Below are 27,508 nucleotides of genomic sequence, written 5' to 3'. Positions count from 1 at the left end.
GTCCCTTCAGGTCATAAAGTGGGGACTCCAAGAATTGAACTGTCTGCTAAGGCTATCGCATGTTTTCTCTTGTTCCAGAAACTAGAATGAACCGAAGCATTCCTGTGGAGGTTGATGAATCAGAACCATACCCAAGTCAGTTGCTGAAACCAATCCCAGAATATTCCCTGGAAGAGGAATCAGAACCACCTGTTCCAAATATAGGAAACATGGCGCCCAACAGCTTGTCTGCACCTAAAGATCCTCTCTATTCCCCAGGAGACATTCCTCAGGTTCACCCTCCCCTGAAACTTGCAAATCAATATCAGCCTATGTCCCAGCAGATCAGCTGCCTACGCTCTAATGTCCTGGAGGAGACTGAAGACAGTTTCTTCAGGAGGCATCCAGACCCAGGCAAAGATTTTTCCTCAGGCTCCTCTGCAGCCAGTGAGCCTGAGCCTGAGTCTGTGGTCGGAGCCCTCCCACTACAGCATCAGTTTTCATTTATGGAAAAACGTCATCGATGGCTGGAATCTCAGCTTTCAGCAGCTTCTCCTGACACTGGCCATGACTCAGACAAATCAGACCAAAGTTTATCCAATGCCTCAGCAGACTCCTCGGGCAGTAGCCAAGACACGATGCCTCCACCACAGCCCCACAGGAACCGAGCAGCCCCAGATGTGCTGACGATAGACACGGGGTACGATTCCCAACCCCAGGATGTCCTGGGCATCAGACAGCTGGAAAGGCCCCTCCCCCTCACCTCCGTGTGTTGCTTTCAGGACCTCCCCGGACCTCTCAGGTCTCGAGAGTTCCCTCAGTTTGAACAGAGGTATCCAGCATGTGCCCAGATGTTGCCTCCCAATCCTTCCCCACATGCTCCATGGAACTATTGCCATTGTCCCGGAACGTGCCATCCCCGGGTACCATGTAAGTGATCCTCACTGCCTGTGGACATTCTGGGCTGGGTGACAGAAGAAACAAGGTCCTACATCAATACCTCATGTCACTAGACCAGCACAGACTTGTCCAAATGTAGAGAGGCCTTCCATGTGTGGTTAGATTTGCAAGGGCCTTGAGAGGATGCTTTTTCTTAGCCCAAACCTATCTCACATGGAACCTTCTCAGGAAATTTTAAGGACAAAGTAGCTGCCTCTGTCTGGGTTATACTCTGTATACTCTGATACACTTTTGATAGTTTACCTGAATCCTGCTTAAAGGTAGAGAGCTGACCCAAATGATTTCTAGAAAACTTCTCTGTTGTTCATATTCTTGGGCTTTTGGGTTCTTCTTCCTCTTCATTCTTCTTCCCTTAGATGTGGCAGAGAAAGGGTGTGGGAGGGGCATGGATGCCACTGGCTGCTCTGATTGCCCAGTCACAGCATGGGTGTGGTGGTAGATTCCCTTAAGTATGACTCACTGAGAACTGAACTTTGGCAAGTCCAGGCCTATGTTTATTTCCCAGTGATTTCCAGGTTAAAAAAGGAATACTTTATGAGCATAATACCATGAGGTACTTTTTAATATTCTGCTATCTACATTTAAAGATAATTTTTCTGGTCATAGCTATAATATTTGTCACCTCCTCCCAACTGAAATATGTCCAAAAGCTCAAAAAAGAAAAAAGACTTGGATTTCCATTACTCAAATATAATTCCTTGTTAAGGTTCTGACATTATTTACTTCTAGTGTTTTTTTTCCTTTGCATAAAATGACACTGAGTAGTACTTCTTCCAGTATCATTTAAAAATGCTGCACTGTATTTCACCAGATAGATCTACCAAATTGTTATTAACCCATTCTCTATTTTTGGACATTTCAACTAGATTCCAGTTTTATGATTCAGCAAGTGGTGCTACAGCAAACATTATGCACACAAGATTTTATCTGCATGTCTGATCAATTTCTTGGGTAAATGTGCAGAAGCATGAATACTTAGTCAAAGGCTTTGTGATATTAAGGCCTGAGCTTTATCTACTAACAGTAGAAAGTCTCAGTGTCACAGACAAAGCAAACATCTGACTCAATGTAATAATGAGGATCTCAAGAAGATCTTCGCACTGGAAAGTGTTTTTCCCATTGAAGCCTGAAATGGTGCCATTAGCAATCCAGTCTTTGGAAGTAAACATTGTCCCCTCTGGCAGGCTCCTTTAAAAGACAAATACACCCAACTGGGAATGCTTCACCTTTTATACCTCAGGACCTGCTTTCTTTCATCTGTTCACCTTCCCCTCTGTTTTATTTCCTTCTGTTGACTTGGAAGGGGGATGTTTAGGATCTTGGGAGTGCAGAGGGATGATGAAAGGCAGACAGGAGAGAACTTGGACAGGAGATGGGAATAATTCACAGAAGAGGTATAAACAGCCAATATGCATAAGAAACCAAGCTTAACATTTAAGAAATGCAAAAAAATTAAAAGATACATTTTCCTTGTTCAGAGGTGCAAAAATAAAAACCTCAGACAACCCCTAGTATTAGTGGGGTTCTGAATACTCTGATACACTTTTGATAGGCGTGTAAGTTGATGCGATCTCATGGGGGGCAATTTTACTATCAGAATTTTACATGTGCTCCTTTGGCCAGAAGTCTCATCTGTCATACTCTATGCTGTAGAAACTTTGAACAAGTATATAAAAGAATATGAACAAGGAAGTTTATTACATAACAGTGTTGCATTAAAGTACTATACTGTCTATCAACAAGGGGCTGGATGAGTACAGATGGTCCCTGACTTAATATTTGTTGACTTTATAACAGTGTGAAATCAATAGACATTTGTGAGGCACAGCTCTCAGACAGTCACATGCTCAACAAGTAAACAACCCCTGTTCTACAGTGTACTGTGTTGCTAAGGTATGATATTCCATAGGCTAGGTGCAGTAAATGCATTTTTGATTTGCTGTTTCCATCTTACTGTAGGTTTATTGGGGCACAGCCCCATCATAAGTCAAAGAACATTTACAATTTATGGTTTATTTATACAATGGTCTAAAAGGTCCCTATTGCATAGAATAAAATACTGTCCACATTCTGAAAGATAAAGTCAAAAAACAAGATGCAATACTGATCCCATATATGTTCATTTTTTAAAGTTATATGTGTTTATTCATACATTTTAAAACTCCAGAAGGATTGTACCAACTGTTACAAGTGACAAGGGTTGGGAGGCGGGTGCAGAGAATTAAGATGAGACAAGAATATTTTCCTTCTAACTATTATGCTTTGTTAAAATTTTTTATAGCAAATATTACTTCTATAATTGGAGAATAAATTGCACACAGTAGCACACACCCATAATTCCAGTGATTTGGGAATCTAAGGCAGGGGGATTACAAATTCAAAGTCAACTCTGCAGTTTAGAGAGATCCTCTCTCAAAATAAAAAGGGCTGGGGATATAGCTCTGAGGTAGAGCACTCCTGGGTTCAATCCCTAGAACCAAACCAAAACAAACAACAACAACAACAAAAGCAAGGAAAAAAAAAAAAAAAAAGAAGGAAGGAAGGGAGGGAGGGAAAAGTAAGCAGAACTAAGAATGCACAAAGACGAGCTTGCCTTAGTTCATCCCGCAGGTACTGTGGCCCTGGCTCCCAAGGGCACCTAATCACAGGGAAGAGGTCAGGGTTGCACAGTGCTTGTGATTTTCCTGTAGGGCACTGCAGCCCCAGAATACTAATGAGGATTGGAGCAGCAATGACTCCCAGGAAGGCTACTGAGGGGATTAAATGAGATAATGTATTAAAGGCACCAGGAATGTGGCTGGCTGCTAGTAAGTCCTCAATACTAGCAGCTCTTAGTTATTATTGTTATTTTTTAATGGATCCTGTAGCCCAGCCCTGCAGAGTATGCCTTACTTCCAGATCCCTCTCACTAGCACAGATTTTAAGCATTCAGAGCAGGTGTACAAATGCTTAGTTTCGTGTCAGGGCTATAACTGCACTTAATTGCCAACAAAACCACTTCAAAAGAGCCGTTCACCTGAGGGATGCTTATGCAGTTGGAAACCATGGCTACGTGGTTCCACTTGGCTTTAGAAGAGCATTACTTCCTTGCCTGTTAATGAATATATAAATAAATAATGATCACCATGCAAATGGCGTAGCTTAGCTTTTTGCAAGTTAAAGCAAAAATGGTTACTGGTCATCCCTTTCATGTTTAAAAAAAAAGTTTTCAAAGCAGATGAAAGAGAAACAGAATAGCTTGTTTTCTCCTCATTGCACCCCCAGGAGAAGTCAGCCTCTACTGCTTCAGAATCCTTCTATTGAAGGTCAGCAGAGTGGAGTTCATGACTGCACAATCAAATAAAACCCATGATGCAGATATATTGGAGAGAAAGAAAGAATTAAGTGTAGCAAGGCCTTATTTTATTATAAGATTCTTGCTTTCTCTACCAAGGAGACAGAATAAAATAAAGCTTGTGGGTACATGCCTACAATTGTTCTCATGAACCCTAAAAAGTGATCATTTACACACACAATTTAAAAAAGGAAAAATTAAACCAGATGGAAGAAATGATAAAGAAAGGAGTTGCCTTGTAGGAACCACAGCTGGTTACAGCTGTGGGAGTTCCTGTTAACAGTTTATGTTGGCTATTTTGTTTCCTGGCTAAACCGATTGCATTTTATTATGATGTTTTTTTGACAACTTGAAAATCAGATTTTATTTTCTCTCTCACAGACTCTCTTAATACCATTCTTAATAAGGAAGAAAAATGTTGAATGTTTTCACTGATAAATGGAAAACCTCGTTTAGGATTTGGTTTACAAATTCCAAGTGCTAAAAGCCTAGTAACATGAAGACCATGTGAACACAGGCCAAGAGGATCACAGGACTGACAAATAACGTACAGTACTGGGCACCCACTTAGGATTGTGCAAGATTTTCATTTCTGTTGTGTGATCAACACTGCCTCAGAACTGAGGAGTTACCATGCTGACAAATCATTTGTCTATCACATCACCCACCTTCCATCTCCTATAGTAAACTCTCCTGATGGAATTTTAGGCACTGGGGATAAGTCTGTAAGAAACTATTTTTGAGCAGTGATTCTTAAGAAGGTGGTTGCCGACTTGTGTGCCTCCCATTCTCACACATGAACTAGTGTGGGTTTGTGTTTAAAAACAGACACCCACACAGAGACAGATTTTTCTCTTTTCCTCTCTCCATTTATTTTGAGTTACTCAAAGGAACTGTATCCTATTTATCTCAGTTCACCAAGTGCCCAGCCATAGAAATTCTATAAATATTTGTTGAATGAACAAAAATAAATCTGTTCTTTGCTTTCTGGGGAAAGGAGTGACCCCCTAATCAAGAGTAGTCTTTGTGATGTCAAGCCTTGCAAAAGCCATCTTTAATTGTTTTGGAGGGAAGAAAAGGAGGGAGGAAAATGGAACCTAGAAACAGAACCTGTCCATTCATTTATCAATTTATTCAACAAATATTTGCCAGGTCATCTAGTAGGCACTGCATATATAGTGGTGAATACAACACACATGGTCTTTATCTTTGTGGAGTTCACAATATACTGGGGAGACAAAAGAAGTAGATATCAGCACCAAAAAAAAAAAAAAAAAAAAAGACAGATAATGTATACTATCAATGAAATAACCAGGTGTTGGAACAGATGTTGATAGGCTGACCAGAGAATGTCTCTTTGAAGAGACAGATGAGCTGAAACCTAAAGGCTGAGAAAGATGAGGAAGCAAGGAGCTCTATGTTAAAGTACCAAAAGCAAAGCAGCAGAGCTGGAGGAGGAGGAGCAGGGAGAGAATAATGTGACAGAGGATGAAGGATGCAAGGGCCATGTTGAATTCAGATTCTATTCTGAACATTCTTCCTAGAACAGTATTTGACATGTGGCAAGGGATCATAAATGTTAGCCATTGTTGTATATAGTAGCCAACTAAACTATAAGGTATGGTCATAATAACAGAACAGAATGATTAAAACTTCAGCAATGAAAAGATATTCATTTACCTGACAAAACACACTTTTTATTTAGCAACTTTTCCATACAACCAGCCAAATTTACAGGGGGAGGGGGGGAAACAAAAAGGAAGCTTATATTTGGTTGACCCTCTAATATTAAATATTTCTTTGTTTTAAACAATAAAAGGACAGCACAGAGGATTATACTGTCAGTACCCCAACTTTTAAAATCAATGAGGTGGATCATTTTCATCTGCTCATATAACTTTTTACCACAGGTGGCCATTTCAGAAATGAAAGTTACAGCTAATCAAACACTTAGCCCACATGCCTTAGTGATTTTAATGATACGATTTGTTGCTATGAGACAAAAACATGTTGTGAGGGAAATAATCTGTTAGAAATCATATGACCTTGATTCAAAGGCTTTTGATTAACAGCACTAACATCCGCTTTCTGGAAAAGAAACAAACCCTATGATTAGAGCTTGGTAGTTCTTTTAAAGCAAATAAAATGTTATTAGCCACTCATTAATGGATATGGGAAGCAAAAATGGCTCCAATATTAAAAACTTCAGATGAGTTCCTTTCAGCCCCTCCCTTGGAAAAGCTTTCAAGGCTACTAACAGTTTCTCCTCTTTGACCTTGTCTTTCTTCTTTCTACTTTTGGAGACAGACTTAAAAAAAAAAAAAAAAGAAAAACAAACAAACAAAAAAACCCACCAGACAAGAAGTAGAAGTAGATGGTTTAGGAAACACAAGACTTAGAAAGCAGACAGTAGAGTCCAAAATGGCTTCTCTTCCTGTGGGTAAGTCAGCTTTGGGACTTTTCAGGCTTCATATGCACATTAAGCATTGCCCATGAAGCAGTACTGTGTGTGGTGACATGGTGGCAAACAGACAAGGTCCCTGTTTTCATAGAGTTTGCATTCTAGTGAGGAAGGCAGGCAAGTAGCTGACAAGTAAGTCAGGCTCACATAGACCCAGAAGAGTGATGAGGAAAATAAATTGGGGTTGGGAAAAGATAACTGGATGAAGGGGCAGGCCTCTTTGAACAGGTGATGTCTGGAGGAGCCCCGAATGACAGAAGTTCATCTGTGAAGATCTAGGGCAAAAACATTCTGGAAGAGAAGATGGCAACTCAGGTTCCAGAGGTGGAGACCAGCTTGAGATGTTCAAGAAAAAGATGGGGCTGGTAAGCCAGTGAGAGCATAGGAGAGATAAGATCAAGAAGGGCACAGATCTGATCATGCAGGGTGGATCTGAATCGCAATACTGTCTAGAAGGTTGTATCAATAGTTGGATTTCTAAATGGCCCAATTATGCAAAGCTGATCTAAAAGCAGGTTTGGCCCCTGTCTGGTGACCTGATGGCAGTGGCACTTTTTATTCTTTTCTAGCTGGAGCAGCAGTAGTGACCTACCCTGTTGCCCTGAAACTCTAACTGGCAATCTAGACTCCCTGGAATGTATCCGGTCTGCCCTAAGCAGGCTGTAAAAGCAGCCAGGTGCTATGGCTCACACATGTAATCCCAGACTCAGGAAGCTGAGGCAGGAAGATTGCAAGTTCAAGGCCAGTTTTAGCAACTTAGTGAGACCCTGTCTCAAAATAAAAATAAAAAGGCAGTAAAAGGAAAGCCTCTGTGAAATATCTTGTCCTGGACCACAGAGATCTCACTTGCCACTCATGGAGCTGCCCCCTGATTCCTGGTCTCCTTCATCATCTGGATGCTGGGTAGGCCCTATCAGATCCCTTTCTCCTTTGTCCCTTCCTTGAACCCTGCCACTTGTCATGACCATGCCTAAGTCAAAGCAGGGCAAGGGCCACTGGCTGGAGTCAGGAGATGACACAGGTTGGGGGGCATGCTCACTTTTGCCAGAGGAATCATGACAGAAAGGACCCTGCTGATGTCAGAGTTAAAACAGACAATAGATTGACTCCAGGGAATTTGACCAGGCATGAGACTGGCTTGGGCACATTACCAGGGTCACCCAACCAAGTCTGCTGAGTCCAGAGGAGGACCTGGAGGCAACCACACTAATGACATGTACATTGTCTTCTGTTCTGAACTCGTGTTCATCACTTCCTTGTTTATTTCCTTGAAAACATCATGGCTACTTGACTGCCTACAAAACTAGAAATTAAATTCTTAGCCTCATTCTCACCTCTCAATTCTGGTTCCAATCTACCTTACCTGATGCTTTCTTGCTTGACACTTACAAGATACTTTCTTGACAGTTTTATTACACCATGCGTCCCTGCATATAGCCTACTTACATGGCAGACAAACATGAATGTTACTTATAATCAGAAATTATTTAAAATCAGAAAAAGAATTAAAACCAAAAAATACATGTTTTTTTTTTTTTTTTTTTTAAAGATCCTTCTTGTCCCAAGTAGTTATGCTCACTGGATCATCCTACTTCTAACCTGGGCAGAGGTGGCAGTGCTTGGGCCACCAGAAGATGCTCATGGTTCATCCTAAAGGGCCATCCAGTTAGTTCTCTCCAGTTTCCTTGAACCTCTCAGATTTCCCCAAGCTTTAGCCTCTCTGGGCCTGAGCGGTTCCCTCACAGGCCACCTCACTCACCCTGTCTGGGTTCCCAGACTGGTTTCCTATATTTATCTCTATATCTCTCTTCAGTTCTCTTATCTGATCAGTTGAATTGCCCTTCTTCCCTGGGGACCCTGCTACTTCTGGGTCTGGCTAGAGCCAACTTCCTTCAGGTTACACATTCACATAAGTCCCTGTCAGCCCTGGCTTTACTCCAATCCCTGTCCTCATCAAATTGCCCTGGCCCTAAGTGCACATAGGCAAGAGAGACCATGGAAGCTGGAAGATGTTGTTGACTGGTTGGCTAAATTTCCCAGAGGGATGAGTCAAGTTTTCATTCATTTACTCTTCAAAAGATGAAGTGGAGTGTGTGTGTATGCAAAGGGGTGGAGAGGAGAGAATAGCAATTCTGTATCTATCATTAGGACAATTTCTCCTAGTCTTGGGTTCTGGACCCTTGGGAAATTATGGTAGGAATGATGGTGTGAGAGAAGGTCTTCATGGTTGTTTTATCTTAAGTATCTTATTAAAACAGGAGTCCATATAGAGTTTTTTAAAAGTTCTTTGAGCTTTCTAATTAGAAGACCAAACTTGTGATTGCATAAATTTTTTTATTTAGGGAAAAAAAAAAGTGAATCAATTTTGAGAGAACTATTAAGTAGTGGTACAGAAATAAGAAAAATATCATGGAGATGGTAGCTTATACCCAGACCCCTCTGTTGGTATGGAGACAAACATTTTCACTGAACTTACCTCTCCTGTTTTACAAAGGAGTTGAAGTCCATCATCCCTGTTCTCCTTGTTGTCTTCACCTACAGATGGCCACAACTACCCTCGAGCAGCCTACCAACAAGTGATCCAGCCAGCTCTGCCTGGGCAGCTCCTACCTGGGACAACTGTGAGAGGCCTGCCACCTGTGCAGAAGGTCATCCCTAATTATCCCAGTCCCTGGCACCAAGAAGAGAGGCCTATACAAAGAGACTACTCCTTTCCAGGACTTCCAAGGTGTCAGTAAGTATGGCAGGGCTAACCTTCACATATTTCTAACATGAGAAAGCATCATGACAGTGCAACAAAGATGTTTCAAAATTCTCTGTAGGTTTACTGCCCAGGTTAGTGACAGTCACACAGTGGAACCACCCACTGTAAACTTTTCAGGTCAGAAGGAAGTGGAAACTAGTTGACAAGTATCTCTTTACCAGTTATAGAAAAGCCACTAATGACTAGTCAAAATGCCTTTCAAGGGAAAGCTCTTAAGATATTCTCTGAGTTACACCTTCTTCATTTACTTTCAGATCACCTGAACTTTTAGTTGCAAAATAGTTTTTGTTTTTAATATCAACTTCTACTTCTATAAAATTATTTTTATATTCCTTGTTTATGTTCCTGTTTAATCTTATTCCTTTAAATTTTAAAATTCAATTAATTCCAAATAGAAATTTTAAATAACCTGTCATTATCTTTTGTAATGAAAACGTTCATACACGTTGAGTACCATTATTGGCCCTCTCCTAGGCTTCTTCCAGAAAAGGAATTCTGATTTTTTATGACTTCAGTTGTCTAACTCTTTTTTCCATTGGTTTAACAAAATATCTAAAGCAAGATACTTTAAAAAGAAAAGATATTTATTTAGCTCATAGTTTTGAAGGCTGAATGTCTAAGATCTGTGGCTATATCTATTTAGTCTCCATTGAGGACCCTCTTCACCGCCTTACATCATAGCAGACTGACATGATGGCAGAAGTATTGCTTTTATTTTTTTTTTTTAAATACAGGAGTCTTGCTATGTTCTCCAGGGTAGCATTGAACTCTTGAACTTGTGATCTTCTGCCTCAGCCTCCCAAGCAGCTGGAATTACAGATATGTGGTGCCACTACTCCCAACTTTTTAGGTTTGCTCTTTATAACAACTCTCTTTTAAGAATTAACCAGGGTCAGGGCTGGGGTTGTAGCTCGGTAGTGGAGTGCTTATCTAGCACCTGTGAGGCACTGGGTTCAATCTTTAGCACCACATAAAAATAAATAATACAAAAAAGGTATTGCGTCCATCTATAATTAAAAATATTAGAAAAAAAGAAGAATTATCCAGGTTCCTATGAGAACTATATCAATTCCTTTCAAGGGCAGCATCCTCAATGACCTAATTACTTCCCACTAGAACCCCCCCTCAAAGGTTCCACAATGTCTCCTAAGCACTATCACACTGAGAACCAACCTCCCAACCCAGGAACCCTTGGGGAACATACTCAAACTATATCCAGATCATATCATCTTTCAGTCATTTTTCTCCTTATTGCTCTTTTCACTCTCAAATTTTTCTTTTCTTAATTTATGAATCTAATTTATATAAGACTCATAAATGAAGCTTCCTAATTTATGATGAAATTGGAAAGAAAGATGAAATGTTTGCTCTTGTTCAAGTAGAACTTTCACATGCCACTCTAAAACTATATTCTGTTTTTATAGAACTGAATGAGATATGGAGATCCTATTAAAGTAGATTTTTCAGAACTACAGAAATTGGTAATTAGCTCAAAATTTTTATTGAAAGGAAAATAGCTCACTCATTAACATTGGCAAATAAGCTATATGCCTGATTTCCCCTTTTCTAGAAAGTTCATAAACCCTTATATTTTCTTTCCAGACAGACACCTCTTTTTTCTCAAACAAAAATAATGGAATTAAGTAAAATGCAATTTGTGTGTGTTAGTAGGGATTGAACCCAGGGGTGCTTAACCACTCCCAGCCCATGTCTATTTTTTATTTTGACACAGGATCTTGCTAAGTTGCTGAGTCTGGCCTTGAACTTGTGATCTTCCTACCTCAGCCTCTTAAGCTGCTGGGATTACAGGCATGCACTACTGTGCCTAGTAAAAAAGAGATTTTTATAGCAGGATAATCATATAAGAAAACAAACAAAATTTAAGCATCTTTATGAAATAAGTTTGGTATTGAATAGGGGAGGAAATTGTAATTTTTTAAATAAACTTTTTTAAAAAATAACTTTAGATTTACAGAACAATTGCAATGGTACTACAGAGTAATTGGTTTTATAACATCAATTTAACTCTGCTATGGTCTCCTTGATTTATTTTATCATTTTAGAATAATGAAAAATGAGTTCAGGTAAGGAGCTAATTCTCCTCTTACTGATAACTTGGAAGATAATCTTAATAGAGAAAGTTTATTCTATCATTAATCTCCATGATGTTGTTTTTACATGGAAGTTTTTTAATATTATCAAGGCCTTAATACTTCTTTATCAAACTAACAATCATCTTTCATAAAAACTAAGTGATTTTTGGTATAAAAAGATTTAATGCAAAAGAGTGAGGAACTGAATCTCCATTAGATGAAAGTATATTTTATAGAAATTATTTTCTCTATATTAATAAAAATGTAAAGTAAAATAACATTCTTAAACATTCATATTTTAGAAATATAGTTGAGATGTTGTATAATTTTATTTTAAATCTTGTTATGTTAGACTTTTAAGAATGTTTTATGATGCTTATATAAAAATATGAAAGAATAAGCAATAATCTATAGAAAGCATAAACACATAGATTTGTAATCAAAACATTTTTAAAAAATTTATAATGTAAGCTCAGTGCAGTGGCACACACTATAATCTCAAATATTCAGGAGGCTGAGGCAGGACTATTTTAAGTTTGATGTAGCTCAATGGTATAGCACCATGGGTTCAATCTCCAGTACCACACACACATATACACAATGAAATAATTTCAAATAGATAGCAAATAACAAATATTTGTGTTTCCACTATCCAGATATTAAAAATTTTAACATATTGCCACATTTGCAGAATAGTTTTTAGTGAAATAAAATGTTAGATGTACAGTTTTAAGTCTCCCTAACAGTTAGGATTCATTTGCAGAAAATAAGAACAATTCTAGCTATTTTAGGTAGAAAGGATAGGGAATTGAGTGCTTACAGAATTGTTGAAGGTTAGAGGAGGAAGCTTTAGGCTGGGCTTCAGAAAATGATCACAGAGCAATCCCACACAGTAGGACCACTCTGACATGCAGGAAGGTGGAGAATCAAAAAGCCAGCATACCATAACACAGTGTGGTAGATATTTTTCTAAAGGTTCTTCGGAATCAGATTTTCATTCACATATTAATAACTTAAATACTTTAAAACCTACATGACTTTTTTTTTTTTACCTTTTGATACATGATTAAATGTTATCTATCATGAGCTAAAAGTCATGTCTTTTCAATCTGAATGCTTATAACATCAACCTATGTCACCATCACACTACTTGGTTTTGTTGATGACCTTGTCTGCCCCCCTGCTTGAGACTTATTTTTCTAATTAAACAGTCCTTGAATACAGAAATCAAATCCTGCTTCTCTCTTTTGACCCTTAGCACAGGTCCTTACATATGGCAGCCAGCTGAATTGCTTATTGACAGAAACTCCATGAAGCTCTTCTTTCTGTTCTCTGATAAGAAATGAAGGCAGAGGAGAAATAAAGTTCATTGGTATTTTCCTACAGTTATTAAAGGCTTTCTGTGTCCCAAGATTTGCTTTTGTTAAAAAAAAAAAAAAAAGAGAGAGAGAGAGAGAGAGAGAGAATTTACTGAAAACACATTCTTCTCCAGGGACCAGCAGTATCACCAGCCACCTAATGGAGCTGGAGCTCCTAAGGAGTCCTTGGAACATCTTGCAGAGCTGAGACCACAGGGACCCCAGGCTCCACCCCCAGTTGCTGTGCCTAGACCCCCTAGTAACCCTCCAGTGAGAGGAACTCTGAAAACAAGCAACTTGCCAGAAGAATTGCGTAAGTTGTTTGCAATGTGGTTTTCTCCTTCTTGTCAGGCCTTACACTTCAAAAGTATTTCTTCTTTTTTTTAATATAATTTTTTTTTTAGTTGTAGATGGACAAAATACCTTTATTTTATTTGTTTTTATTTTTATGTGGTGCCGGGGATAAAATCCAGTGCCTCATGCATACTAGGCAAGTGCTCTACCACTGAGCCACAACCCTGCCCCCAAAAGTACTTCTTTTACTTCTTTATTTTTTGTTGATTCATTTTATATATATAAATATAAATATATATTCATTTTATATATATATACACACACATATACTATATATTCTCATAATACATATTTCAACTTTTTATTATTACAAATATTAATATGACAAATTAGTTGAAAGTATTTCTTGATCATTCATCCATGATCTCAGATATTTCTCATATATGCAGTGAAATAAAATTCATTTTTTTGCTTACAAAGTAACCGGAATTTTGCATGAATGTTTTTATAGATTCCAACACTATTAGTAATGCTCACGAAGTGCTTACCACTAAATTTTCTTCAACACATACTTCAGCAACAAATAACTCCAACACTTTTTTCCTCTCCTAAATGATGCTCTTGAGTGGACTTGTCCCTGGGTAAATTGATTGGATGTCCATGTGGCATTGGAGAGAAACCTAGTGCCTTACCATAAATTAGCAGCAGCCATCAAGAACGAGGTCATTTCCTGTAGGAATGAGCAATCTCATTTGGAAAAAAAACGGTCTCACATTCTCCACTCTGCTTTACAACCAAATGCAAACTAAGCCTTTTATTTAAAGAAACATTTGACTAAGTGTCAGGTGATGATTCTTTTTCCACGTTTTGCTGCCAGAACCAGAAATGTTGAAATATCACCAAAATGTTCTCAGAATAAGGTCAGTCAGGATAGTTAGTTCCAGAAATCTTAAGAAAACAACCACTACTTGTGAAATTATTACCCATCGTGCTTGCTAGAGAAGCTCAGTTCATTCTCATAAGCTCTTTCCAAATCTGGAAAACTGAACCGAACTTGAAATGAAGCTCTTTGTGTGGATTTGCTAATTCCTTTGAGGGGCTCTGTGCTCTTCCCATCGTTTACAACTCTGAAAGTTTTCTATGACAAGGATCCACTGCTGTCTTCACTAAAAACTTTCTTTCTGAACACCTTAAAATTGTATATATTTTAATTTTGCATACAGATGCTGCCCTGCATGGGGTATTAGACCCAATATCAGTTTATAGATCTTATCCATCTTATTATAATTTATGAAAGGAGTCCTAAAATTACTTTCATAGGAACTGAGTGAAGTAAGTGTTGAGAAAAATGAATTGAGTGCCATCAATATGCCTGCCTTCTTAAATGAGTTGACATGATCATTATACACGTTTCCACTTGAGAGGGGTGTCTCAAAAAACAGGAGCCTGAGCACAGAGGAACACATGCAGACTCACATTCTCTTCAGCTCCCCTTCCTCTCTACTCTCTGCCCCAGGGAATTCTTGAGATTCTACTGATCCATTCCAGACTAAAAATCAACAGAGATTATTCATTTCTCACACTAAAATGCTAGCTAGATAATTTCCCCAAGACTTTAGCCTGAGAAAACACTGGTTCTCATCTTAGTGGGGGCAATTTTGTCCAAATAGTACTGTCTGTCTGCTGCTCTAATCGGGCCTAGGGATGAGAGAGGGAGTGTCTGATGTTGACTGCCCTGAGCAGTGTCTCTCCTTCAAGCTGTTACAGTTTTACTAACATTTCAGAGTCATGCATTCGTCTACTCCAGTTTCCTGGCCTTTCTCCAAAAAGGTAGGGGCAAGAAGTGGGTCAGGGACTGCTTTCTCACTCTCTCCCGACTTGCTCTTGTGAGGCAAGAGTTCAGAGCAACAGAGAGCATGATGAGATCAAAAGAGGACTCTGCTGGGTGGCCCCTTAGCAGCTACAGCTTCTTGGCCTGCTGTGAGAGTATTTTCCTCAGGCACAGTGCCAAGTAGCTCTAAGAAACAAGGCAGATACTTGAACTTAAGGACCTGTGGGTTCTGTGTGGTGGACTTTTTGGTAATGCCTCCTGTGGTTTTTCAGAAGACCTTGGAAGCTAATCTGAGCCTGCTATTGCTCTCCTCTGTCCCTTTGATTTCCAGTCACCCTGAGTAGTCTGTATTACCTGGGACAGGCTCTAGCCCCTGTGCCTGGGGAAACATGCCCTGAGACACAATCCACACCACTGCAAGTTTAAACCCTTAGGCCACCCTCACTCGGAGGTTTCCCTTATTATTCCAGAAGTACAGAAGATGTTGTGTACAATTTACAAGTGTAGTATAGAATATACTACACTACACTATATTATATAAAATATAATTTGACATGTTTCTAATAAATGTGAATTTTTTTTTCTCTTAGGGAAAGTCTTTATCACTTATTCTATGGATACAGCCATGGAGGTGGTGAAATTTGTGAATTTTTTGTTGGTAAATGGCTTCCAAACTGCGGTATGTATTTTAACCAAAGAGAAAAGTGAATATCTGAAGTGAGAACAATGATAAGGAAAATCATTTGAAGCAAAAGTATAAATAGACATTAATGTTTAAAGTGATATTTTTTTATTTTTGTGGTTTTGAGTTAAATGATTATGAATTTAGGTAATTAATGTCTAGATTTTAAACTATGCAAAGTCTCCAGCATTTTTTTTTCCTTTATGTTTTTGGAGTGAGCGTGAGTACTCCAAACAGCAAGAATCATGCTAATAATGCCCACCATATACGCAGCTGGCTCTGGGTTGGAAGAAAGGCAGGTTGTTGCTGCACTTTGTACCTTTGCCCCTTCTGACCAATCATGTCCACTTTGGTTATGCTTCCTGTGATGCAGGAAGCCACAGGCTTCACCACAGCAACCTGCTTATTTAACAAGGTTCTTTTGTTCTGCACTGGCCATGAGGTTTGAAGTAGAACCCTGGCTACTTGGGTCCCCCACTGCACACAGCTGCCCCTTCACACAGTGACATGCAGTGAAGCTCCGGGACAGGGAGTCTACGGCTGGGTTTTCGGCTGGTCTAGTCAAAGTCTAGAGCAGGCAGACCTAATCCAGACCTGCAGGTCCACTGTGATCTTGGCCTAAGGACTCTCAAGCTTATACTCCTTCTGTCCCCCTACCATCGCCTGAAACAACACAGCTTAAAGCCATGTAAGTTTTTCCTTAGGATAAATAAAATGCCACAGGATGCCACTTGGAGAACTGGCTTTTCTCAAACCCTGAAATCACTTCTTTTCCTCCCTAAGCCTCTTTTAGGTATTCAGTGGCAATGAATTCTAGAGAGTGGTGAAAAATTAGTGGTAAGTAAGAATGTTGGAGGATACAGAAGAATACTTAGAAAGTAAAGCATAAAGAGATTACTTAGCATTGCTTAACAGTTTTTATTGGAAGTTTTCTATATTCTATAAATGTTTTTTAAACAGGAGTGTCTAAAAGTTAAAAAAATGCTGACAATTTATACAATACAACTTCATGACTATGTAGAGACCATCACATCCCTTTCTCATTTCTAAAGTAAAAAAGAGGTGTGGCCACCGTGACATAAAATCAAATTATAAGATGTAAGATCAATATTTAAGAAGAAATTTTATTTTTAATCTTTTCCAAATATATACATACTAATTGCCCCTTAAGACAAGCCCAGACTTTTTTGACCTTAACAATCAGGGCTATTTAGGCAAAATTTAAATTGATCTTGACCCTCATCCAGGGAAATCTCGTGGTAGAATCACAGAGCCCAGATCTGGACAGTTATATTACTATTGATACATTAAGATTGTGGTAGTGGGATGAAATACTTCATGGGTAATTTGAGGAGAGTTCAATAAAGGAAGTTCAATAACCTACCCAAGTCTCTGGGTAGGTTTTAGGGACTCCAAAGGGATTAGTACAATATCTTAGCACTAGCAAAAGCAGGGAGTAATTATTGCCCCTAGGTCTGAAGAGGCAAGGGAGCAATGGTGACCGGAACCTGAAGGGGGTGCTGTATGAGTTTCCTAAGGATGCCATAAGGTACTGCAGACAGGATGGCTTATATGACAGAAACGTACTTTCACAGTTCTGGAGGTTGCAAGTCTAAGCTAAAGGTTACAGCAGGATTGGTTTCATCCCGAGGCCTCTCTCCATGGCTTATAGAAGGCCATCCCCTCTCTCTGTCTTCATGTGGTCTCTCCTCTGTATGCACACATCTGTGTCCTAATCGCCTCTTCTTGCATGGATACCAGTCCTGTTGCAAGTAGGGTATGCCCCTATGATTTCCTATCACCTTAATTAGCTCCTAAAGGCTCTGTCTCCAAATACAGTCATATTCTAAAGTACTGGGGTTTAAAATAAATTTAGCGGGGGGACACAACTCAGTCTGTAACTGCAGCTGTGTGTATTTTGGTAGAAATCTGGATAGGTAAATGAAAGCTATCTGCCACATTGTATCCACCTCAATAGCAGGTGCTGGGATAATAATAATTACTATTTTTTGAGTGGTTACTTCATGCCTGGCATTATGATATGCCTTTTCCATAATAAGTCATTTTAATACTCACAACCATAGAAAGTAGATTGATTAGCCACATGTTGCAAATGAAGATAATGAAACTTGGAAGAGTTTTGGTAACATTTCAAAGTTATGAAGGTAGGAAGTGGCAGAGAAAGAGTAGAATCCATGCAGCCCATCTCTTCTCAACCCTGACATTGTATTGCTTCTCTCTTACACAATGAAAATGGATTATTGATAGAGTTAGGGAGGTACAAAAGCTTTTAACAGATTACCTACTGTTGTCATTGGCCAGCACACATTTTAAAACAGAATCATCCCAATCCAAAAGGAAAGCCATTCCATTTTTCATGTTCCATAAGAAAAGGAACTTTTATTATGTACCCTATGTATTTGAGAATTCAGTGAACACACGGCATGATCTTTCTCTGTTTTTCTGTTTGTTTTGTTGATTGAACCCTGGGGATATTCTATCACTGAACTATGCCCCCAGCCCTGTTTACTTTTTGAGACAGGGTCTTGCTAAGTTGTTGAGACTGGCCTCAAACGTAAGATTCTCCTGCTTTAGCCTCTTGAATCGCTGGAATCATAGACACAGCCACTGTGCCTGGCTAAATGATCTCTTTTCATAGAAAGCTTACATAAATGAGACATTCAGTGAATGAAAGAATACTTTATTAGTTTGTTGATTGTTCAGTACCATTATTGGTCACAATGGAGGAGAATTATATGAAGTGAGGAGGAGGAGGTCAGCATGTAAGAAAGATTCACAGAGCGGGGGACATGTGTTACACTTTTAGGGTACAGGGGCCACCAACATGGAGATTAAAGTAATAGAGCATGTGGGGAAAAAGGACACAAGAATGGATCATAGATGACACAGGAAGCCTGATGAGTGGCTAGGACTTGACTTGATGGACTTAAACAGCAGAGTGACATTTAGGACAATTAATCTGGGAGCAATACGGCTGAATCAAATAAACCCTCTCCAAGGACTCTTCCCCTAAGTCCCCTTTCTGGTATATAATCCTCCTTCCAATCAGGAACACCTTACACACACACACACACACACACCCCTTGCTGCAGTACAATTCTGAGCTTAAGAAAGGCCCTCTTATTTGTCTTTGGTAAAATAGAAAATAACAGATTTTGTTTTTCTCCTCTTTATATACCCCTTCAAAGGCTTGAAGGCCAATACTAAATATCAGTCTTGTCAAGGCCCAAGAGTTCTACTAAGATGAAAGTCAAGAGACTCCCATCATAACCCTTTCCCTACCATCTCAGTAGTTGTTTCTGTGACAGTTCCTTGGATCTGCTCCAAGTTTCATACAATAATTTTGAAACGTATATGTTGAATCTGGACATAATACCATAATAATGAGCTGACTAATGCAAGTAAAGTACCACAGTGTGTCTCTCAGCACTTGCATGATACATATTCATTAAGATGTTCCAGAATTATGTTTGTCTTTCAAATGTGTGTGTGTGTATAGTAATATATAGTATATTGTTTGTTTACATCCAATTTAGTGGTATACTGTGTCTCTTAGGTTTTGCAAAAACATAATTAGGGCTGGTGATATAGCTCAGTGGTAGAGGGCTTGCATAGTATGTGTGAGGCCCTGAGTTCCAGTAACTTTATGAGTTGTAAATGTGTATAACATCTTGTGTTTTCTCAAACTCTATATCCAGAGAAAACTTATTAAGGGCCACCTTCCACATTTTTCTTTTGTAGATTGATATATTTGAAGATAGAATCCGAGGTATTGATATCATTAAATGGATGGAGCGTTACCTTCGGGATGTAAGTACATTCCAAGATTCTGAGAACTTTTGCTGGCGAATAAGACAATTAGCTTAGCTTGTGAGGCTCCCCCTGCCCCCCCACAGAAGAAGCACTGGCATATGCACCCAAGTGTGGAGCTGAAAAAGTCTGGACAAAGCCTCCCTTGTTGGAAGTCGTGCAGAGACTTGGAAAGGAAGGATGGGGTCACTCTCCTGGACATGCATAGGCAGGAAATAACGGTCAAACCAGACACAGGTGGTTGATAACAATCAGAGCAAACAATTTCTAGACCAGAAGAGGAAAGGAGGAAATGAAGGCAGGGAGTGGGGAGGGAGCAGAATTCAATTGAATGCAAGGCGCCCCAAGTGTTCTGTAGGACTGGACTGAAGAGGTTTCCCTGCAGCCTTAAAGCTGCAGCACCCTGCCCCAAGGCTCCCACTCTCAGCCCCTTGATTCGTGATCTGTTTTCTGCTGACAGAATCTATACCAGCCACTGGGACACTTTGTGCTTTAACAAGATAGAAATTGATTGCTGCCAGTGTGTCCCTGTCCATGGCCGCTTCTTTGGGCGGCTGCCGGTGGGGGACAGGATCTCAGCAGGCTTGGGTTTTGCAGCTTTTCCCTTTGTCTGCAGCCTGATGTTTGCTTTGTGCTGAAGAGTCTGTTCCTCCTGACTGTGCTAATGCGGACGTGGAAAGCAGGGCAGTGGAGAGTACAGAAACTGATAGCTCAGATCCAGCTTCGGGGAGGGGGAAATCTTTCCATCATCTGGCGGCAGCGCCTTTTTTTGCAGGCTCACTCAGTGATTCAGGCTTTCATTAGCTGTTTATTAGAGATGGTTGTGGAAAATGGTGGGCAAACCACATCTGCACAAGAGAGCTCTTCTCTGAGCCCTTTGCTAGGGAGCTGGGCAGGCAGGCAGTGGGGAGGAGTGGAGACAACGGCGTGCCTGAGTCAGGGCCAGTGCTTTTCACTTTCCATGGAGATGGAGGCTGGCCCTCCATCTGCGAGCAGGTCAGGGAATGCACACAGTCTTGCTGGCCAGCTTCCAGCCAGCCTTCACCAAATGGACCACACTTCCCACTTCCATAAACATACTTCTCTCCCTCTCATTAACAGAAGACAGTGATGATAATCGTAGCAATCAGCCCCAAATACAAACAGGATGTGGAAGGCGCTGAGTCGCAGCTGGACGAGGATGAGCATGGCTTACATACTAAGTACATTCATCGAATGGTGAGTGGTGAGGGACCACAGGGCCTCATCGTCCCTCAGGGATGGGCTCTCTCTCCAGGGAAGATCAGTTCTTCACTGGGACCAACTGAAGGTGGCATGAATCCCAGGTCTCCCAGGTCAGGAGAGGGACAATCAGTCGAGGTTCCATCTACCTTTGAGACCCTGGTGAGTCACCATGCCTCTGATAGGACTCAGTTCTCATCAGTGACAAGGGGAGATCGCTGTGATCTCTGAGAGCCAAGATTCTGGAAAGTGTACTCTGCTGGCTTGGCTGCTTACCAAGAAATGAGAATTCCTTAGGAGGGTGGAGACAGGGCTGTGAGGAGAGAGGGCTCCTGCAGCTGTGTCATATTTGGTCCCCTGCCTTTTCAGAGAGGCAGGTGGCATAGTGGAAAGGACACATGCTGTTCCATCAGAAAGACTTTGTTCAAATTTGGCTTCCTAAAGCACCATGGCCCAAGTGCTTAAATCTTCTTGTGCCCCTATCCCTATTCATAAAATGGATCACTAATACTGAGCAGTGTCGTGAAGATGAAATGAAGTAATGGTTGTGAAGTATCTGGCACATATCAGATGCTTACTCACAGGGAATTGTTCTTAGCTCACGATAGGTGGGGAATCATTCCACTGTCATACCTGCACCATGGGGCCTGATGGAATAAAAAACAGTAGGAGAAATTTAGAGGGAATTAAACTTGCTCAGCATCTGAGAGAACATTCTGGGCAAATATATCACCCAGCGTTGGAACTGGCTGTTTTATGGCCAGCAATCCTTTTGCTCTTGGTGATTTCAGATGCGCTGAGGAGAATTTCTGCTTGGCTAGGAAGCCAGACTAGACCTGTGACTTTCAAACTGTCCTGTGGCGTCTCTAATGGATTCCCATATGTCCTGGGGGTGGGGCTGGCTCTGGGCCTCCCGTCGGCACCTCAGCCAGAACTGGTTTGTGTTTCTCAGCTTGCTTGTTTCCAAGGATTCTGAGATTTAAAAAGGTGTGAAAAATCACTGGACTAGAACTCTGTAAGCTCCATTTCAGCTGTAACACTGCCCAGGGAGAAAGGGTGGGGGGCACCTGAAATAGGCATAGAGAATCACTGACTAGGATGGGCAGATGGGACTGGAAGCAGAAGTGGTCCAGATGGAATAAGTGAGCAGCATGATACAGAAAGCAGTCAGGCAGTCTCAGGACATAGTTTTATCTCAGGGGAAGCAAAGGTAAATCCCAGTTCTGTTCTGTGGGTCAGGAACATGGGAAGGGAGCAGGGTGGGTGCATTAGTGGGTGTTCCCTATCTGAGTCTTCAGGTTTTATATCTCTTCTTTTACCGTGTGGACTGCTCACAACCATCCCAAAGCAAAAGCCAAAGCATGGTGGTGAGGTTAAAAAATAAGGCCAAGAGTCAAGAGATAAGTCTCCCTTCTATTCCAGTCTCACCTAGTCTGTCAGTGCATGGGCATGGCTCAAAAAAGGTATGTTTCTGGAAGTAAATTCACCTAAAAGGTCACAGCTGGTTCAGGGTGCTGCCATCTCTGGGCTGGCTGCAGCACATCTGCATGTTCCCAGAACACCTGATGTTTTGTCTGCTTTTCTAAGAACCTGCCAGTCCCAGGAGCTGATAGCTGGTATGTGGGAAGGGCTCCAGGTCTCTGCCAGTTCCTGAGGAGACCTGTCTAGCTCTGCGGGTATGTGGCAAAGCTCAACTCCAGAGCGTGGCTGACTACACCAGCTGTAAGCACCATATCTCCAAACTTGGTTTCTTGGGCATCAATGTCTTGGGCCTTTCCTCATCACAGAAAGGGCTGAATAGGTCAGATGCAGAAGCGCCTTCCTGCCCACCTGGCTGACTTGCTGAACCTCACCAGGTGCCAGAAAACCTGGGACAATAAGAATTTGACCATGACAAAAGGAATGAAAAGGCACCCACAAGTAGCTGCATGACAGGGCAAGCTATTCAGAGAAAGCCAACATCCAGAAAGTGAAAGAAAATTAAAATGCACTGCTGCTGGCTAGTCCCTCAACAGACTGGGTAGCCTAGTGGACAAGCCAAACTTCACAGTTTGTGTCTGAGCAGTCAGAAACAAAACCTACTTCTTTTAACTCTGTGCCCATCTTTTCATGTATTTACTCTGTGCTGGTGTGGTTGGTACTGTTAGCTGCATAGTACTTGGGTTAACTTAAAATATACTTTTGGCGTTATCTTCTGATTTTTGAAGGGAGGCGATTCTGAGAAAACACCTTGTGGTAGATTTATGTTTTGTGATGTATGTGGGCGTGTGTGTGTGTGTGTGTGTGTGTGTGTGAGAGAGAGAGAGAGAGAGAGAGAGAGAGAGAGAGAGAGAGAGAGTATTTAAGAAGGATTTCTATGGTGATTTCAAAACCACTTATCACTACTGCCACTTTCTTCTTTTCTGTTTTTATTCCCATGCATGATGAAGACTTATCAGTTATAAAAATCAATTGGAAGATAAAATAGTTGGGAGCACATAATTTCTCATCTTCTTGTCATCAGATGACTGAAAGCGTATACTGGTCATGGGATTTGGAAGCATCTAACTCCCCTGCTATTGAAAATTCTGATTTTGCTAGAGTCCTGGCAGCTAAATCTTCTTGGGCCACCACAGTGTGAGAACAAATTGAACTGAGTGGGAACCTCAGGCCTGGCTGCCTGGGCTCTTCACAATTGACCTCCCAACCATGTCCCTCCCTCTCTGCCAAACACATCTCACACTCCAGCCACAATGGACTGCACATTAACATGCTTCCACACCCCAGAGCGGTGCCCATGCTCTGTCCTGGGCTGTGACTGTCCTTTTGCTTTCCCCATTTCCCTAGCTGGCTACAATTTCTTTACTTCCATACCCAAATGTCCTCTCCCTTGTAATTGGCCTTTAAAATTCTTGATGCTGAATGGATAGCCCCCATTCTGGACTTCCACAGCAAACATTCATACTTTTTGCACCGCCCTCTGGTTGGTACCTTATCTGTCTGCTTAATAGACTGCTGGCTTTGGGAGGACAGGGATTGCATCAGTGGTCTGCTAAACTTGTTCTAAAAAATAAAAAGTCTGGATTTGTAGTGCTTACTCATTTTCTTGGGATAAATACTCTCACCATGGACACTTTCAAGCTACTAAAATAAAACCACTGAACACAGAATTGGGAAAAGATACAAACTAGCCAGCTCCAGTACTCTAGAGTATATCCTAGTCCTTAAATCCCAGAAAATGTGACTTTTAATAGGCTTTCAATGAATGATTGATAAACAAGTAGATGGCATGGTTTCTAATGGGGAGGGTTTAAAGGTATAAGTATGTGGCACTCAAATAAGAAAACTGAAATAAAATGACCATGTGGGCCTGCATTGTTGTGGGTACAATTAATCCCTCCTCTTTCCCTGAAATTAAACATTTCTATTTGTTTCATTTCAGATGCAGATTGAATTCATAAAACAAGGAAGCATGAATTTCAGATTCATCCCTGTACTCTTCCCAAATGCCACGAAGGTAAACAAATGAAGAAACAAGAAGCCTTACAATTCAATTTCTGGTTTGTTTGCCACCTGGGAATTTAAGTGGAAAACCTTGTCAACTCTCTGTCGATCCTTAGAGAAAAGAGTATTACCTGAAAGATCAACAAGTTGTACCATTCACTCTGGCAGCATGGATCAGGAAGGTTTAAAGTGTTGTCTGATAGGATTGAGGCTGTCCTAATTGTTCAAACAGCCCCGTAACACAAAGAGGTAGCTTGAGTTTAAATTCAAAAAAGAACATTCATCTGATGCTTCTTATCTCTTGTACGTAAGAGTCAAGATGTGGACATTTTTGCTAACTTCCTTCCACATAAGCATTTTGTTGTACATAGTTCAGTTCTCAAAGCGGCAGAGAATTAAACCTACGGTTACCTGAAATTAACTTTGCTATATGCTAACTTCATATGTGGGGATGCCAACAGGTTGAGAGAACAGGGGCAAAACCATGGGAGAGTATGTTCCAGGCGTGGCAAAGGAAAGGTGGTTGTGAAATAAACATCTTGAGAATCAGACCACAGCACCCTGAACCCAAACCCAGCTCACTCTGGAGGACCCCCAGATGTGAGGACTACACTGAGACCTCTCTGCTCTGGATGAGGGAGGGTCCAGTTTATATGAATGGGACATGTAGGGTTGTACAGTAAACAGCCTGTACCATAGGATGCCTTATCATCCTCCCTGACCCTCCCTTGCCCAGACCCTCATTGTTCTGGTAAGTCTCCTTCCTGGTCTCCCATCTCCACTATGACCCCATACCAGTCATCCTCTGTTCTATCACCAAAGAGGAACACCCCAAAATGTACACCTGATCTGTCTTTCTCTCCAGTTTAAAAATGTGGCATTTTCCCACAGAATAAAAGATCATACCTATGTTTCTTAGCGTCATGTCATATATGGGGCCACTCTGAAAAAGATGGTGCCCACTTTGCTCAGTCTTCTTTCTTATTACCCTATGTTCTATCTTTGGACCCTGGACCATGTCAGCATGCCCTCACATATGACATGTCCCTTCATGTCTATGTCTTTGCCCTTTCTGTTCTTTCTACATGTAATGCCCTTAACTAACTTGTCAGCTGAGTGAATCCTTGCTTATCCTTATATCACTCAACCTCCCTAGGGTCCCCTGAGACCTCTCCTCTCCATGTTGATATATTTCATTGTCTGGTCTTTCTTGAATCAGTGGTATGTGGTTGGGGCTGGGGGTACTGGGAATTATTGTTAAGATAATTGGAGTATGGCAATATAAAATAGACCAACTTCTAGTTGGTTTTATTATTATTTTTAAATCCCCTTATTGCCAGAACTGGGGACAGGTGGCTCTCACCACTGCCCCTTGATATGCCACTGCCTAGAAAATAGTTTATGTACTTTATCTCCAAAGAAGATTTTGAACTCCAAAGGGCAGTTATGGGCTCTTTTTCATTGTCTCTCTTCAAAACTCAAAATGATGCCTGACATACCAGGTGCTGTTTCTAAGCTCATCCTAGGATCCCCAAAGGAGTCCATCTCAAAGTAAAGCCATAGGCCTTACAAGGCCCTGCCACAGCCTCCTCCCCTGCTCACTCTGCTCCAGTCACAGTGGAAGCCCACCTCAGGGCCTTTGCACTGCTTTTCTAGTTGCCTGGACTTGGACAACCACAAAGCTCTGTCCATCTGTTCTTTTAGGTCTTTGCTCATTTTCTCAGGGAGACCTTTCTAGGCATCTTATTTAAAACTGCAAACCTTTCACCCCTGCCTCAGCACCACCTCTCCTCTTTCTGTTTTATTTTACTCCACAACACACATTACTACTGACCGCACTACCCATTTTACTTACTAACCATCTGCCTCTACCCGCCAGAACATCCGCTCCATGAGGGCAGTCAGAAACTGAGCTCCCAGAACCCCAGGCTCTCAGTTTCTGCCTTTGCCTGACAACATGAGTCTGATGGGCTCCTTCTACTGCAGGCCAGACCTGGGGCTGAAGTGAAAGGATGATGAATTAGATTAAGCCCACAGCCTTGGCATGCTTCTCCTGAAGTCACGGGGGAATTCACATCACTCTGTGTGACCTCTGTCCTACCCCTTTTATGTGAAGGTGGTGAAAAGCACGTTGAAATGCAAAGGGCAGGTAGCCTGGGAGACTGACAGAAAATGCTGTGCACATGTGTTTTCCATAATGAGATCTACAGCTTGCACCCGAAGCCAAGAGCATTGCACATGCTAAGACCCTTCCAAAAGCAAAACAGAACAACTCCCAGGATAGTTCAGTAGGAAACGCCCATGAAGGGAAAGCCAGAGATGTTTGGGAACCAAGCCTGGGATCTGGAATCCAGGTTTTTCTCTAATGACCTTTGCTTTTGTCATTGTCTCTCCTGTAGGAGCATGTGCCCACCTGGCTTCAGAACACTCATGTTTACAGCTGGCCCAAGAATAAAAAAAACATCCTGCTGCGGCTGCTCAGAGAAGAAGAGTATGTGGCTCCTCCCCGGGGGCCCCTGCCCACCCTTCAAGTGGTCCCCTTGTGATAGGGGCCATTCCCAGACCACTGGAGTCTGGCCATGCCTGGGGCCCCGTTTTGACAGCATTCTTGTGGCTGAGGCTGGTCAGTGGCACTCACAGCTATTTGTTTCTCATTCCCTCCCTCTGAGGCCCTCAGACCCCAGAAAACCAGTTCTGCAGAATATCTGCCCTTGTGACTTGTTGCACTCCATTCCCCACCAAAGGTGGGAATGTCTGATGTGTTCTAACCATCTGATGTGCCCCTCAGTACTTAGCGACTAGATAATGTAAGTAATGTTGTAACAAATGTAAATGACCACAAACACACTCCCATTGCTTCAGGCTACTTTTATGAATTAGCCAGATGTTTGAGTGTCTTCACATCAAACTGATTCATGTATAAATAATAAAATATTTGCTTTTTTGTAAGAGTGTGTTTCACTTATCTCAAAGGAGATAGATACTAATTTATAATGATATGGGCAGTCGCTTCCTGGGACATCAACAAAGTTGCTTAAATATAATATTAGATAAATGTAACAGACTTCTCTGTGTTAAAGAATGAAAACCAGGTAAAAACTCCTTTTAAACATAATTATGAAAGCTTTATTCTTACAGTAGAAATTTTTAAATAAAACAACCTTGTATAGGACACAACCATGATTCTGAACAGTATCACTGGGCTGGGGTATAGCTC

At 41.1% G+C, this 27,508-nt stretch overlaps 1 protein-coding gene and 1 long non-coding RNA gene across 6 annotated transcripts in view; one reads left to right on the top strand and one right to left on the bottom strand.

Moving 5' to 3' along the window:
• The window catches only part of Traf3ip2 (TRAF3 interacting protein 2), a 39,622-nt gene extending 12,382 nt beyond the window's left edge, over positions 1-27,240 (top strand). For 2 of the 5 annotated variants that reach the window (XM_015500299.2, XM_048789810.1), the window contains exons 2-9: positions 79-909; positions 9,276-9,468; positions 13,084-13,262; positions 15,665-15,753; positions 19,519-19,587; positions 20,689-20,805; positions 24,230-24,304; positions 26,691-27,240. In XM_015500299.2, coding sequence (XP_015355785.1) covers positions 87-909; positions 9,276-9,468; positions 13,084-13,262; positions 15,665-15,753; positions 19,519-19,587; positions 20,689-20,805; positions 24,230-24,304; positions 26,691-26,837 — 1,692 coding nt within the window. In that variant the 5' untranslated portion in view covers positions 79-86 and the 3' untranslated portion in view covers positions 26,838-27,240. Of the gene's footprint in view, positions 1-78; positions 910-9,275; positions 9,469-13,083; positions 13,263-15,664; positions 15,754-15,783; positions 16,594-19,518; positions 19,588-20,688; positions 20,806-24,229; positions 24,305-26,690 lie in introns of those variants that run through there. The other 3 variants (XM_048789863.1, XM_048789904.1, XM_048789963.1) reach the window with 3 other exon arrangements.
• LOC107154652 overlaps positions 1-27,508 on the bottom strand; it is a 106,434-nt gene that overhangs the window by 5,080 nt on the left and 73,846 nt on the right. The window lies entirely within an intron of this gene.

Source organism: Marmota marmota, unplaced genomic scaffold, assembly GCF_001458135.2.
Source record: "Marmota marmota marmota unplaced genomic scaffold, marMar, whole genome shotgun sequence".
Classification (NCBI taxonomy): Eukaryota; Metazoa; Chordata; class Mammalia; order Rodentia; family Sciuridae; genus Marmota; species Marmota marmota.
This window is presented reverse-complemented; position numbering and strand designations above follow the sequence as displayed.